This window comes from Eptatretus burgeri, chromosome 17, assembly GCF_056783735.1.
Source record: "Eptatretus burgeri isolate ZD-2024b chromosome 17, Ebu_testis_v1, whole genome shotgun sequence".
NCBI lineage: Eukaryota > Metazoa > Chordata > Myxini > Myxiniformes > Myxinidae > Eptatretus > Eptatretus burgeri.
Genome location: NC_140977.1, coordinates 3,294,479 through 3,310,679, shown reverse-complemented (window position 1 = coordinate 3,310,679; position 16,201 = coordinate 3,294,479). Strand labels below are relative to the sequence as shown.

Sequence of the window (16,201 nt, the reverse complement as noted above, 5' to 3'; positions counted from 1 at the left end):
GATTCCCAAGTTATGGCCAAGTTAGAGCGCGTTCCCCATGACGGGTTACAACGTACGAACTTCCGGTGTATTCTAATAATTTCTCGATTTCTTATGCGCATTTATAGATAAACACAATGCCCCAATCCAGTCGTCGTATTAAAAAGTTTGTTTCTTCATTTATTTATTTTAATTTTCTTTTTTTTAACTTTGGTCACTGACTTATTGGCAGTAATGTATAGCAACCTGGGTGTTTCAGGGTAGTTTTATAACAATTAATTTTTCGCTCCCCTGTAACGATGTTTCGGGGAGCTTACGGGATGGCGTGCCGTCTGTCCGTCCATCCGTCCATCCGTCCATCCGTCCAAAAATACTTGCAACTTCTCTAAAATTACACATATGATTTCGATGAAACTTTATCACAGTGTACGTGCCAAAGTTTTTTCATGGCATTAAAAATAACACTGAACAACAAAAAATTTTTACTGGAGATGTGTAAAGTGATTTAGACTAATTTGGGTACGCTGATTTCAAAAATCATAACCATTTTGCTGTATCACGTCAGGATTTTCAGTAACAGAAATATTCCCATTGCCTAGAAGTCAGGTTTTCAATGAAATTTACAAAAATTCATTTATTTCATCATGAATGCTTCAAAATTATAGAAATTACAGAAAAACTCCACTAGAATGTAATTAAAAATTCTTTAGGCATTTGGCTTTGCGTTTGTGCTTCTCTGTGTCAGTTTCACGATGCAGGAACCAGCAGAAATCGCCCATCATGTTCGGGTTGTGCCGCCCTTGGTAACGCGTCTCCATGAGTGAAATCTCTTGGTGGAATCGCTCGCCGTGCTCGTCCGAGACTGCTCCCAAGTTGTCAGGGAAGAAGTTCAGGTGCTGGTGTAGGAAATGGATTTTCAGGGACATCCTGGAGCCAAGTTTCCTGAAGGACTCCAGCAGCTGCTGCACTATTTCTTCATAGTTGTCCGCGCGCTCGTTCCCCAAGAAGTTGTCCGTCACAGCTTTGAAGCTCCTCCACGCTGCCAGTTCTTTGGGGTTTAGAGTTGTCGGAAAAGTTTCGTCCTTCATAATCTGTCGGATTTGCGGTCCAACAAAGACACCAGCCTTGATCTTGGCCTCCGACAAGGTGTTGCCAAACTTTTCCTTGAGGTATAAAAACCCACGCCCATTCAGATCCATTGCCCGTACAAAACTTTTCATCAAGCCGAGCTTTATGTGGAGTGGTGGAAGGAAAACCTTGGCTGGGTCGACAAGGGCGACATGCTTCACGTTGTGTCGACCAGGTACATGCTCTTTTCGCTCTTCCCAATCTTTCTTCGTCCAGTGATTCTTGTCGTCTCTGCTATCCCAGAGACAAAGGAAGCACATGTATTTCATGTAACCTGACTGCAGCCCTAACAACAGCGCCACCACTTTCAAGTATCCGCAGATGTGCCAGTTGAAGTCATTGTACTTGATGGAATCAAGCAGCTGCCGCATAGTCTCATAGGTCTCTGTCATGCCGAACGCGTGAGCCAGTGGGACTGATGGTTTCTCGTTGCCATTGTGGAGCAAAACAGCCTTCAAGCTGTTCTTCCCCGAGTCGATGAAGAGGCGCCAGTCTGCAGGATCGTGATCACACCCAAGTTCTTTCAACAGACCGTTGATGTCACTGCAGAATGTCATCGTGTCTTCCATCTCAAAGAACTCAGCCATGTCTCTGTGACGTGCTCTGAACAAGGATATCTTGGTGTTAGGTTCAAGTAGATTCCACTGCTGCAGCCTTGATCCAAGCAGCTCTGCCTTCGCCTTTGACAGCGAGAGATCTCTTACAAGATCATTTAAGTCTCCCTGGTTCAGAAGGTGTGATTCTTGAGTGTCGGGTTCCAAGGTTCATCATCACCATCCTCTTCACCACTGCTTACAGCTATGTTCTGATCAGCTGGAGGTGTTGGAACGGGGTTCTCGTCATCATGAGGCACAGGTTTACGAGCAGAGACGCAGTCAGCGTACTTGATGTGACCTTTATTCTTCTTGTTGAAGCCGGCGATGCTTGTGCAGCAGAAATAACAATCATCATGATGATTCTGCGGCTCACGCCATATCATGGGCACCGCAAATGGCATGCTCGCGCGCTTGCCCACCAACCACTGAGTCAAGGTTGTGTGACAGCTTGTGCAGCAGATGTGTGGTGCCCAGCTCTGTTCTTGGTCCCCCACCTTACACCCGAAGTAGTGAAAGTAGGCGGCCTTCATTTTCACTGCTGTAGATATACTTCGCTGTTGATCTTTTTTGGTATACCGACCACAGACATAACAGAAGTTGTCAGGATGATTGGTACAGGAACGCCTACTCATCTTTATCTGAAAGAAAGAAATATAACACAAGTTAACAACAATTGTACGAAATAGACATGTTAAAGACATATGTAAATTTCATTGAAATCCTGACTTCTAGGCAATGGGAATATTTCTGTTCCTGAAAATCCTGACGTGATACAGCAAAACGGTTATGATTTTTGAAATCAGCGTACCCAAATTAGTCTTAATCACTTTACACATCTCCAGTAAAAAAATTTTTTTGAAATTTGTTGTTCAGTGTAATCTGGCCCGAAAGGGGTCCATGGAGGTTGACCCCCAAAATATGTATTTGCTTTCTTTTCTGAAACTACACACACAATTCTGATGAAACTTGACCACAACCTTGATCGCCGTGATGTACCAAAGTTTGTACACGTCATTAAAAAAAATAAATCCATTCGTATTTACTTCTCCATTACATATTTTGTGGCTCATCCATGCCTACCAGTGGTCCCCTGGTTACCTTATCCAGCCGCTACCAGGTGAGCACCCTGGGGTATTGCCCCTATGTTTTTCATCTCTACTAATAAGTGTGTGTGTGTGTGTGTGTGTGTGTGTGTGTGTGTGTGTGTGTGTGTGTGTGTGTGTGTGTGTGTGTGTGTGTGTGTGTTGTCATTAAGCATAACATATTCTCTGCGAACTCCCCTACCCCCACTACCCCACCACTCCCTCTCTTTGTCCCATCCTCATTCCACAAACCCCTAACGCAATGCAGCATCCTTACACACCTCTCTCTCTCTCTCTCTCTCTGAACGTATCTGCACAGTGGTTATGCCCAGACGGTGGTTATCTCCATTCGTGTCTGGACGGTGGTTATCTCCGGACGTATCCAGACAGTGGTTATGTCCAGATGGACCTTCCCCTCACACTGCCTTCCCTTGCCCCCCCCCCCACCTCACGCTGACTCCCCTTGCTCTTCCCTCCTTACTCCCCCACCCCTCCTCATTCCCACTCCTTCCTCGTTTCCCCACCTCAACTCTATAACCCTCCCTCTCCCACCCCTGCTCACTCCCCCACCTCTTCTTGGTCTCCTTCTCCTTACCCTCCCCTCCCTCCTTTCTTCACCCTCTCTGCCTCCCCTCCTTATTACTCCCCCCCCCCACTTCCTTCATATTCCCATCAGCGAAGCAACAGGTTGTATTTGCTCGTACAAAATAATATATTCTTTGGGATTATTTTATCGAAGAATGGAGTTTGTGTGCATCCAAAGTCAAGGCTCGTGGAAGAGCGAGAACACTGAATGGATCAGGATGCAACAGGACAAAAGGAACAGCATAGAGAGGGGGGTGGAGGACATCAACAGTAGGATTGAAGGCCAAGATAGAGGCTGACTTGGACAAATAAGGGACGTGGGGAGGAGCGGCTGGCAGGATAGGATACATGTGGTAGAGAAGATCGATACAGAAGGAAACTCCAAGGAGGGAAAACTGAAAATTTGGAAGGAGCAGGGATTGGGGTGGGGGTTAACGAGCGTAGAAAAGATCATGGTTTAGGATTGGGCACAATCTGAGATGGTGGTGAACAGCTGTCTTGAAGACCTGGAGGGAAGAACGAGATTAAAGAGAATGTGGAAGTTGGCTCCACAGGTGAGAAAAAAGAGCAACAAAGGAGGGGAGATGAGCAGTGACACTGCATTTAGGTAGTTTCACCAGAAGGGGGGTTGAATGTGGACCGTCTCGGAACCTGGGGGGTGGGGGGGGGAACAAACCACAGAAAGAGCAGAGGGTGCAAAGAAGACAGACCAGCTTTGCTTTGTGGTCGATTCTTTGCGGAATCGAGTTTGCGGTCGGTCACATGGGCGATGCTTCGAGATACAACTTTTAATCATGAGGATCCAAACTCTGTTGACATCTAAAATCCGGTTCCATTTCATTGAGCCGGGATCACCGTCGATTTAGACCGATTGGATCATTACCATCATGAACACCGAGGGTCACGTTCTTGCACCTGACTCCATTTGGCCCTGGACGTGAAAGAAGCCCGATTTACCTATCGAGGGTTCAATTATTTAATGTTATCCACCTCTAATTTCAATATCCGATGGCATGTCGAAAGCAGTGTGTTGGGTTTAACATAAAAAGGTTTCACATTGAGGTGGTGTTCCATGTTTCACGTTTCCTACCTGTGTTTAAACACGACCGCGATTATTGCTTTGGCTGCGTTAAGCCAAATGGTGTTGAAATGAGTGTTGCGCACACATGTACGACTCATTAGGAATCACATGTTAAGCGATCGTGGTGTGTCTGTTCTCACGTACAACAGGCGCATGGCTTTACACGAACATCCCATGGCGCCCAGAGCCGGAGTACGGCGAGGTCGACAGCTTCCCCAGCTTCCCACCAAGGACAGAGGTGAGATCGAGTTTGTTCTTTGAATCAACAGGGGATGCAACACCTGAAACGATTGTTGCTTTCACAGTCGGAGTCAGGTCGCTCGTTTCAGAACTTACAACACGTATGTTCTCGAGATCTCAAACTCGAGAAGTTTCTCGCTTCTCGTAACGTCCCACACTCTCAGCGGAAGGTGAGAACATTTAAACGTACAGTTTTTGGTTTCAAGGAATGGGATCGTTCCGGTGAACCTGATCTCCGCTCTTATTACAACACCTTGTTCTCTTCCCGCTTCTGGACACCACCCTGGACTCGAAGGTTTTCCTTTTTCATCAACACCGACCCGTCCATCTTGTCACCTTGCTTTAGAGCTATCCTGATTTACAGGATGGAGTACAGGCGGAGGCTCGGAGGGGAGCGCTTGCGTCTGTTACTTGCTTTCTCTGTCTTAGGGAGGCGAACTGTGTAAACACCTTCCAGTCAGCAGGTCTTTGCCCTCCGTCGTACAAGACGTTGTACGTGAGGATTTGTAAAAAGGGGGGGAAAAAAAAAAACAGATTTTGATAATTTTGTAACCCAGGTCGATATCTCTCAAATTCCGGCCTTCCTGACATAGAAACTATTGAAAAGGCAATGCAGTCAAGAACTCTTAACAAAACCACTTTAAAAGTTATGATCCACCACCGTGTACCTATTTACTTTTCCATCAAATATACATTTATTACTCCGAGTGACACACAAAGCGGAATTAAGCAATTGGTTCACTTTGTCTGTCTGTCTGTCTACAAACACCAGTGTATGATTGAGGAAGAACTTGATTTAATTTGAATGTTTCATTTTGAACACGAATCTGAAAACAAACCGCCAGTTTAGCAGTAGGGTGGCTCTGAATTTGTCCCGATCGCGCACGCGCACAGAGCAGTGAGCCAGTGAGGTCATATTTTACTCTCTGTCTGACTGTCTGGCATTCAACCAAAATTGATAATCATCCCAAGCAGGAAACTTACTGTTTTTGATGACGTCATAAAGCACACAAAACAACAGGCACGAATAACGGATATAACGTGTTAAATAAGGTGGTGTAAAAGATACTGCGTCAACGTCGGTAAACTTCCGGGGAAAAAACATTTCTACAACCTTTAAAATCTTTATTTAATTTTAATTGAATTACATACTTCAACGCGAGAACAAAAAAAAATCACCTTTTTGGCACTTTCCTCACCTTTTCTTGAGCAGTGTCGTACCTGGACAAAATTTTACATCATCTTGGCCAATCAAATTTGCCGCTCGCACACCCTGCTCAAGTCCTTGTTCGTCAAGACTGCACGGTGTAAGGAGTTCCATGAACTCCAGTTACCCTCGCCGAAGGAGAGGGTATTGCGTTTCGGTCCGTCCGTCCCGACTGCTCATGTGAAATTATTTAATCATAATTATGACGTCATAGGTCATGTGGTGAGGCAGTCATATTAGATTTACCCTAAAACCTAGAAAAAAATATTCTTCTCCAGAATGGCTGGACAGATCGAGGGGAAACTTCACACAAATGTCCCCCAAGCCTTGGGTGTACAAGTTTTTTTTTCAGGAATAATTGATAGGTCACATGGTTTGGCAGCCATATTGGATTGAAGAATAATATTAAATAATGTTTTCGGTGCAACCACTTAATCAATCGACATGAAACTTCACATTTATGATCTCGTGGTGATAGGGAATATGTGTTTTAAATTTCAACTTGATCGGACACATAGTCTGGCAGCCAGAATTATTTAATTTTTTTCATCTGGGTTCTTTTTTTTAATTATTTTTTTGATTTTTTGATTTTTATTTTTTGTTTGTTTTTTGGAATAACGCTCACTTGGCTGCACCTGGATGGGTTTGAGTTTGGAGAAGTAGCAGCTGAAATGCGAATCCTATCCAGGTTCCTCATGATGACTTCCATCTTTGCTTTTTTGAGTTCCTTCTGATGATTCCAATGCAGGACTTGTACCCATTTGGTCCTCCATTTGATTTGAATTGAATTGATTTTAATCCCATTCTAAATTAAATTTAATAATAATAAAGAAAACTTCATGGGTCAGGGTCAGGTGTCCAATCAAAGCGGGATGTCTTGGTACCCGGTCATCACTGCCGGCAGTTATAAAGTGACAGTTCTAATTATGTCTCTTATTAATTACCTAACACACCAGTTGTAATTATGTCTCATTACGTAACATACCAGGACACAAACGCCACACAAAACAAATCCTGGTGAGGGTCTGCAATCTCTGATTGATCCTTTTCTTGTTTTCCATGTTTTATTTAAAGATTTTTTTTTCCTGATTCATTTCATTTAATGTGATAATTAGAATGTCGTCTCTGGCATGTCCAACAGCATCCTTTGATGGCAGTGAATTTATCTGGCAGTCTAAACCGGGACCTGGTACCTACACACAGCCTGCCGGCCGTCCAAGTTCCAGTGTGGAGTGCCGGGAAGCCTACGGGAAGGTAAGGCAGGAATTTGTCAACAAACAATATGATGCTTTCATCATTTCACTGTCCAATTGAATGGGAAAACCTTGGTTTGGGTGGATCACTTTACAAGTTCAGTTTGTGTTCAAGCCGTGCTGGTCGCCGGACGGAAGGCGATTACAGACGTAGTGTCATAAGGAATGTGCAAGAGCTGATTAATTACAAGAGAAATAAATAGTAAAAGGAATCCGAATGGAAGACTAGTCTTTATTAAAGATTAGAGTTCGTCTCCATCAGTGATATAATACGGACAATTAATTTTCTCAACCGACAGAGAGACATGAGGCCTTCGCACTCTCTCTGTCTCTGTGTGTCTCTCTCTCTCTCTCTCTCTCTCTCTCTCTCTCTCTCTCTCTCTCTCTCTCTCTCTCTCTCTCTCTGTCTCTGTCTCTGTCTCTGTCTCTGTCTCTGTCTCTGTCTCTGTCTCTCTCTCTCTGGTTCTCACTGTCTCTCTCTTTCTCGCATTGTAGAGGGGTTCGTGACCGAAACGGCGCTTCACCTCCTTTCTCACAATAATTTTCACACCTGTCATCAACATTCCATTGAGGAAATTCGAAAGGAACTCTGGACTGATTGATTTTCGCTGGAAACTTGAATCGTGTATGTCAGGTCAAGAAACCGATACACCAGACTGACGACGAGGCTTAACGGAGCCGGGATTACTTTCCAGAGGGTGTGAAAACTGAAGACAATTATAATTATTACGATGTAGTAATTGTAAGTTCCCTGTTCGTGGGAAGTCCTGAAATTCGCACAAAGGTTGTTTGAAATATTAATTTAACAATGCATAATTAATTCATCTTCTCGAGGGTTAACCCACGCGCAGATCATACTTCTACAGAGCTGGGTGGAGTGTTGGGAAGGGGTGTGTTGGCAAGGTTTCAGCATGAGACTTCACTGTGATCTTCAGGTTCTATTAAAAGAATAAATTTGCAAGAAGAAGTGTTTATAATTACCTCGGCAGCAACCTGGGAAGAGAATGTGTGACGTGGACAATGAAAGGAACTGGCACTGGGAAGTGTCCGGTTAGGGAGGGACTGCAGCATCGTGCAGGGAATGATTGGCTGTATCTCATCCGAAGGACACGTATGTGAACCACAAGTCTGAGTGTTACCGCGCGACCTTCATCGAGCTACCTTCATCACGAGTAGCGGATGAAGCCACACATTGTTCCGGTGCATTTTGTCGAATGAGACCAAATGTGGAAAAAAACATCACCCGAACGGCCTAACTGGATATACCATTATGCTGTTAATATTTAATTGTGGCCTCACCTGTCATTGGGCCAGATTCACCTTTGTGAGCTTTCTGTTTCTGAGCGTCAAGCCACCCTTTGAATTGTGCCAGCGTGGGTGCTGCATTGTAAAGTACGCCCTCCTTTGGATGGCGCTTCGACACTGCCATCCTGTGTGCACTCGAGACCGTGGTGAATGACGTAGGCCCTCGGGATGCTACAACGTGCACGTAGACACATCTCGTGAGATTATAATGGGCTGCGTACCTTCATGAAAATGCACTTTTAAATGAATGATAAAGTCCGGAATATACTCAGTTACAATGATCTGGTTAATTTGGTGTTCCTCGTCCCAAGGTGAAGCACCTGCAGCACCACAACGGCAGCAGATAAGCAAGTATAACCACCAAACGGCGGTGCATAATAGGACTGCCCAAGGTTCCCTAAATTGTGGTTTAACTCCTTCAGCGATGTTCCACGAATGCCGTGTCGGTTTCCTTTTTTCGTGTATTAATTGTTTAATTGTTAATTGGCACATTTTTATCCTTTGTGGTGATGAAACGCTTCCTCAGGATAACTCAATTCCTCAGTATGACCCCAATCCCTCATTCAGCTGCGCCTCAGCCACATTGGAAACCTCAACGTCCGGGAGTCGTTGCCGCTCGTGCGCACACGTTACCTGTTACCTGTGTTGCAGGAGAGCATGTCCGCACGTTCATCGGACAGTGATATCAGCGATGTTTCCGGCGTGTCTCGCACGAGCAGCACCAGCTTTGTGTCCGCACAGTCTGAACGTCTGCAAGGCAAGCACGTGTTGTAAGTACAATGTGTCTCATCCGCTCAGGGTCTGAGTGTGAGGTTTTGTTTTGTTTTACCCTTGTGTAGATTTTGTTCACAGGCCCCCACATTGTCTGCTGTCTCCAGTCCGCCTGGGCGTCCCCATCCTCGACGGTTGGCCGTGCCTTCACGAGGAGCGCTGCTCAAGAGCAGCAGCGTCGGCGGAGACATGTACGCAATCGAGCGGCAGGACGGCAGTCAGTCGGATACCGCCGTGGGTGGTTGCTCCATGGATGGCAAAAAGCGAAGAGGAAGCATCGGGGCACGCGTCGTCGCCATGGTTGGCAGACCCAACCGTAGCCGCAGTGCCTCCCAGCTGCCAACGACAGGTGAAACATTTGAAGAGCGACCCCAGTAAATGAATCCTAGATACCCTGTACACCTCATTCGCCTCCGCGGTAGGTTCAGCAACGTGGTCTCCCTCACCCTTTGTGCGCCATTCCATGCCCTGACATGACTGGTGCTGCGATAACCCCGGTCGAGGAAATGATGTCCAGAAACCTTTCGACGGGTTTCTGAACATCATTTCTCTGACCTCGAACAGGGAAGGCAAAATGGCAGACCGGATGAGACCCCTGCCTTGGGAGACTGAAGGAGATGACAAACTGCTGGTGCTTACAATCGATCACATGGAATGAAAAGCAACGGAGATGGACGTTGAGCACCATTTTTCACTGAGAATGGAGCACGTGAATGTTATTCCGGATATTCGATTGATCGCTCATCACGCACCATTAACAAGGTTCCTAAAACCCGATGGATTACTTTAACAAGGTCCCCTAAACCCGATGGATTACTTTAACAAGGTCCTCTAAACCTGATGGATTACTTTAACAAGGTCCCCTAAACCCGATGGATTACGTTAACAAGGTTCGTTAAACCCGATGGATTACATCAACAAGGTCCCCGAAACCCGATGGATTACATTAACAAGGTCCCCTAAACCTGATGGATTACATTAACAAGGTCCCCTAAACCCGATGGATTACATTAACAAGGTCCCCTAAACCTGATGGATTACTTTAACAAGGTCCCCTAAACCCAATGGATTACTTTAACAAGGTCCTCTAAACCCGATGGATTACATCAACAAGGTCCCCGAAACCCAATGGATTACATTAACAAGGTCCCCTAAACCTGATGGATTACTTTAACAAGGTCCCCTAAACCCGATGGATTACTTTAACAAGGTCCTCTAAACCCGATGGATTACTTTAACAAGGTCCCCTAAACCCGATGGATTACGTTAACAAGGTTCGTTAAACCCGATGAATTACATCAACAAGGTCCCCGAAACCCGATGGATTACATTAACAAGGTCCCCTAAACCCAATGGATTACATTAACAAGGTCCCCTAAACCTGATGGATTACGTTAACAAGGTTTACTAAAGCCGATGGATTACGTTAACAAGGTCCCCTAACCCCGATGGATTACTCAACACAACTCCTCAAACCTCCCCTTCCCCTCTCTCCCACCAAAAGTCCTCAACCTCCTCCTCTCAACTCTGCCCCCTCCTTGCTCTCCCTCCCCTCCTCCCCTTTCCAACCCCCAACCCTGTCATCCCCTCCTCACCCTCCACCCACTTATCAAAGCAAACGACCATTTTGCACATGGAAACGGTGGAATAGTTAACACTTTTGCCTCACCTGTCATGCGATCACCAACTTCACAAAAACCCGTTATGGTCACCTGTCCAACTCACAGTCCCGTAAGATATGCGGAAAACCCGTGGATTCCCGGAGGTCCTCGAACAAAGACCTTTATAACGACGTTGGTTTTATGGTTTCTGGTTAAGAGAAAATAGTTGGAAATAAAAGCAAGGACTTGCGTAACGTCTGCGGTTAAAATCCCCGCTTGAGAGAATGCCACATAGTTATTGGGGTGGTGTACAGACAATAGACTGTCACCTCGATCGCCACGTCCGATCTTCACAAGGCCCGTGATTCCTAATCGGCTCATAATCCCTTTAACTGTCGCTTTGGTCGTTTTGCACTGAAGGGAAAACTTATAAGGAGGGCATGGCGATTTGTGAATATGACGGCTCTGAAGACATCTTTGGTTTCGCAGAGCAGTTAGCACCAACATGGAGGCCGTGTGAGTTTTCAGGTTGAAATTGTGGGCGGAGTCAGGCGAAGTGTCCAACCAATGGGTGGAAAGGAATGTTACACACACGCGCACGCACACACACGTACGAGCGTATTGCTATATGGGCGAGTGGGGCACCGTGGGAAACCCACAGGTGTAGACATTTGGACATCTCGAGTTAGATGCTGCACGGAGTTTTATAAAATTGGTCCTGACAATTCATCAGATGCAGAAATGATGAAATCTAGACACTTTATTTCCTTCACATAATATGTGAATACATGTGAAATACACTTTATCATGTGACTTCAACATCTCAATTCTCCCCCAGACCCTCTCTCTCCCCTCCTCACACTCTCTCCCCCTCCCACACTCTCTCCCCCCTCCCTCCCACACTCCACCCGCCCCTCGTGACATCTTGTCAGACCAGATACATCCAAAACGTCGATGTGAATGCATTTTTGTCCAAAAACGCCAATACTTGTCCTGTGTTTCTCACCTTTTTCTGAAATCGAAACTTAAACCATCTTAGCGACGACCAAACATGTAATCACAGGGTGAATCTCTTGAGATGTGAAGTTTGAGATCGTGGTGAAAGATTGTTTGATTTTAGGAAGGCAAAACTTTGAGGGCATGATTTCTGATTTTGGGAGTTTTTGATTGGATGGACTTAATTAGAGAGCGGTCCATGTCGGAAAAAAAATGGGAAGTCTTCAAGGAGTAAATGTGTAAGGTGCACAATAGGTGTATTCCAGTGAGGTGTAAAGGTCGAGGCAGGAAGAGAACAGGGTGGTTGAGGAGAGAAAGGTACAAAGTGTAATTAAGGATTAACAGAAGGTATTCATGGATTACAAAATAACACAACTCGAGTCCGACTCCCAACAATGTGAGAAGAAACAGAGACTAGTCCAGAAAATAACTCAACCGGCCAAGAGGGAATGTGAAAATGACATCGCCAACAATCTAAAACATAACCGGGATACATTCTTTAATAATATGAGGGGTAAGGAAAGGGTTAAAGGGGTGTGGGCCCATAAGGGGTAAGGAAAGTGTTATGAAGAGTGTGGGTCCATAAGGGGTAAGGAAAGTGTTCAGAGGAGTGTGGGTCCATAAGGGGTAAGGAAATGGTTAAGAGGAGTGTGGGTCCATAAGGGGTAAGGAAAGGGTTAAGAGGAGTGTGGGTCCATAAGGGGTAAGGAAAGTGTTCAGAGGAGTGTGGGTCCATAAGGGGTAAGGAAATGGTTAAGAGGAGTGTGGGTCCATAAGGGGTAAGGAAATGGTTAAGAGGAGTGTGGGTCCATAAGGTGTAAGGAAAGGGTTAAGAGGAGTGTGGGTCCAGTGAGGACGGACACAGGAGAGTTGGTTGACGATGCAGGTGAGATGGAAGGATTATTAAATAGTTTTTTTTTTTTGCAGACAGACAGGGTTAGGGTTAGGGTTAGGGTTAGGGTTTTTTTGTCTGCGGTTGCAGACAGACAGACACACACACACACACACACAGATTGCTGGAATTATACATAGATGAAGGACGTGGACAGGATAGGTGCAGTGAAGGTTTTCAACAGAGTGGACATTGTTAGGAGCAGGGTCCATAGCTTGAGGGTAAATAAGATGAGAGTTCGGACAGTTTTAAGGTGAGGGTCTTTCAGTCGGAGAGTGCATGGGATAGTCTCCCAAGAAAGGTAGTGGCAGAAGGAGGGATGGATTGGTTTAAGTGGGATTTGTTTAGGTTCCTGGATGCATTGCAGACGGGGGAGGGGGGGGGGTATGGAGATATTGACTTGTGTGGATGCCCTCCTGATGTAGCTTGCATGTGGATGGGTGACTGTACTTGGGTTGGTGCAGTGCAGGCATGATGGGCCGAATGGCCGCCTCTTCTTGCACCAAAGTTCCTTGTTTGTCCTTGTGAAGTGATTTAAATGATGCGAATTTTGGGTTAAATTGAACAGTCCGTTCGATTCCGATCGCCAGGTAGTTATACGGACGTACAGTTTTAACAGACACTTTGGTCTCGTTTTTCATGGTGATGAACACGTTCATCACCGCATCCGGTGTGGTGCACCGATCGAGCGTAACACCCTCACCATGGCACAGCTTGAGTGCGAACAAGGTGTGCTCTCAAAAACTCTCTGTGACGTTTAACTTAACTCTCTGGAATAGTGGCGGTAGGGGGCACTGCATCACAAAGGAAGCTGCCCCCTTCGGGAGGCTTAAGTCTGCTGACCTATCTGCAGCGACACGCACACATAAATCACCCTGCGGTACGCTTTGTCAGAGTAGGCCATTTGGCCGGGACCCTGCCAAGAGTTTGAATAATTCGCCATGAAGGTGAACTTTACAACATACACAGAGTAAGTAAAGAGATGGGGTTTTTTTTTTTTACCTCTTTCTGTATCTGCACGTCGTTGCATCTCATTTAAAAAGTGGGAACAGATGTTGAGAACGAGGAGATGAAGGGAAGGGGGTTCATTTTGCATGAAAGTAGGACAGTTTGAACAATATCCCCATTTTCCATGTGCAATATGTATTTGGGCCTAATCTAGTCCAGAAAGGAAGAATGTTTAAAATACGGTTTACATTTAAACGAGCAAATACAACCCGTCGCTTCGCTGATGGGGATATTAGGCGGGGGGGGGGAGAAAGAGGGGAGGGAGGGAGAGAGGAAGGAGGGGAGGAATAGAGGAGAGAGGGGAGGGAGAGAGGACAGAAGGAGGGGGAGAGAGAGGAGGGAATGAGAGAGGGGAGGGAGAGAGAATGGAGGAAGGTGAGGGAGAAAGAATGGAGGGAGGGAGAGAGAGAGAGAGAGAGAGAGAGAGAGAGAGAGAGAGAGAGAGAGAGAGAGAGAGAGAGAGAGAGAGAGAGAGAGAGAGAGAGAGAGAGAGAGAGAGAGAGAGAGAGAGAGGAAGGGGGAGCAAGGGGGGAGTGAGGAGGGGTGGGGAAGCCAGGAGGAGTGAGGAAGGGGGAGCTAAGAATGGGGGAAGAGCAAGGAAGAGGGGTGGGGAGAGTGACACCTCAACAAACGTTGCTTTACACATTGGGAGGGGCCGGGGGCGGTGGGAGTGAGGAGGAGGGAAGTTGGAAGCTGTGGGGTTTTTGGAGGAGGTAAGTGTGAGGGGAGTGGTCCTTCACTTGTTTCTGATTGTGGGGCTTGTGGAGAAAGGGGGGGGGGGTTAGGAAGTAGTACCGGATTGAATGAAATGGGGTATGTTAAAACAACATGTGGAGATCGCCGGTAGATGTCCATAGGGGGTGGAGAGGAAAGTGGGTTTGGCAGGAGGTAAGTGTGAGGGAAGGTGGAGGGAATGCAGCGTGAGGGGTAGGTAGGAAAGGCAGTGGGAGGGGCAGGAAGGGAAGGCAGCTTGTTTACACGGTGTACCCCACCCCAACCCTCTCCCTTCCACAGATTTCCTCATGTCTCTGTTCACCACTGTTTTGTCCTTCCCTTCCCCCTCCCCCCCCCCTCTTATGTCCTGCTCCCCTTGTTGTACATTCTGTGTGTTAGCTCTCATATTAGCCTTGACATTGTATTAAAAAAACAATCGGGGGGGGGGGGGACAGAATCGACAGTTGGTAATGTAACAAAAGGTACAGAATATACAGGTAGTCATACAACAGAAGGTACAGAATACACAGGTAGTCGTATAACTAAAGATACAGAATATACAGGTATTAATATTGTTGTGGGCCGGGTATCGGTGACGAGCACGAACGCTAGATGGAGCAGTAGAGTCGGCTCCACCGAACACCCGGAATCTAGATCGTACCTTTCCGATAACTCTGAAGGTACGGGTCCCTTACAGGATCGTGAATCGTCAATAATTCAACCGCGTGGTACAGGGTTATTTGCCAAAGTTCAAAATACCTAGAGGCCCACGCGGTGAGCTACCGAGGAATTCACAACTTCGACGGAGCTCGAACGGGACGAGCCGTTAGCGTGCTCGACCCGTGCGTAACCCGAGCGGATGGTTACCGAGATCCCGTTGGTCCAAATGCACAACTACGGCAGCAACGGCTTTTTTAATCACCCAACACGCACCGTGCTAAACCAATGAAGGAAAGGACAAGAACGAGCTGAAACATTTAACAGGGGATTTATTTATAATGGGGAGAAGGGAAGCACGTAAAGAGCAGAGTTAAACCGACTAAGCAATGCAATCAATGTACAAGCAAAAACACTTAACCAGTTCTACTTGACAAGATTGGGCCCAAGGACACACACACGCAAACACAAATACCCCAAAAGAAGTGATGGACCTCAACGGTCTTTATTCGGCTCTCCAGCCGACGAGGATAGTTCGGCTGGGAGTCAGGACGGCTGGCTACCTGGCCGCGAGCACGCGGCTCGACATCCACAACTTCTGGGAGCTTCAGTTGCCAAAAGCACGGACCAGGGCAGCCGAGTCTAGCGGAGGCGAAACGAGGCGATCTCCCCCGATGAAACTCGACCACTCGCTGCAACGCGCCGGATGGGACACCCTCGAAGCGCGGGATGCAGTTCGTCGCAAACCCAGGCAGAGACTTGCACGCGAGCATACTCAGGACACCAATTCTCCTTTAGACTCCACGCGCACCCCAGCAGATTACACGAAAATTGTCCTCAGGCTCGTCCCGACAACCACTCCTTCTCTTCAGGTGGGAGGGGCTTCTCTTTCTGGCCACTCGCCTCCTCATTGGTTGGACCCACCGCGCGATTTCCTGGCCGTCCTCCATTGGACGGGCCCACGGTAGGCGGGGAAACTCCCACCCCTCTCGGCGGAGTCCCGAGCGGAGGGGTTTGTGCCTCCGCCCACCTCCTCAGTAGTCGTATACCTCCGCCCACCTCGGCCTTCGGCCACGTGTGTAATGGCGATCGTGTTGGGTCCGAAA

General features: G+C 46.8%; 1 protein-coding gene and 1 long non-coding RNA gene across 11 annotated transcripts in view; one reads left to right on the top strand and one right to left on the bottom strand.

The window, feature by feature from the left end:
- The window catches only part of LOC147009122 (regulating synaptic membrane exocytosis protein 2-like), a 111,993-nt gene that overhangs the window by 73,810 nt on the left and 21,982 nt on the right, over positions 1–16,201 (top strand). For all 8 annotated transcript variants that reach the window (XM_085862684.1, XM_085862683.1, XM_085862689.1 and 5 more), the window contains 4 exons: positions 4,601–4,689; positions 7,040–7,152; positions 9,108–9,226; positions 9,335–9,576. In XM_085862684.1, coding sequence (XP_085718810.1) covers positions 4,601–4,689; positions 7,040–7,152; positions 9,108–9,226; positions 9,335–9,576 — 563 coding nt within the window. The remainder of the gene's footprint in view (positions 1–4,600; positions 4,690–7,039; positions 7,153–9,107; positions 9,227–9,334; positions 9,577–16,201) is intronic.
- LOC147009123 (uncharacterized) overlaps positions 1–16,201 on the bottom strand; it is a 66,603-nt gene that overhangs the window by 29,346 nt on the left and 21,056 nt on the right. For all 3 annotated transcript variants that reach the window (XR_015052997.1, XR_015052995.1, XR_015052996.1), the window contains 2 exons: positions 9,286–9,563; positions 9,097–9,206 (listed from right to left, as the gene is read on the bottom strand). This is a non-coding gene — a long non-coding RNA (uncharacterized LOC147009123). The remainder of the gene's footprint in view (positions 1–9,096; positions 9,207–9,285; positions 9,564–16,201) is intronic.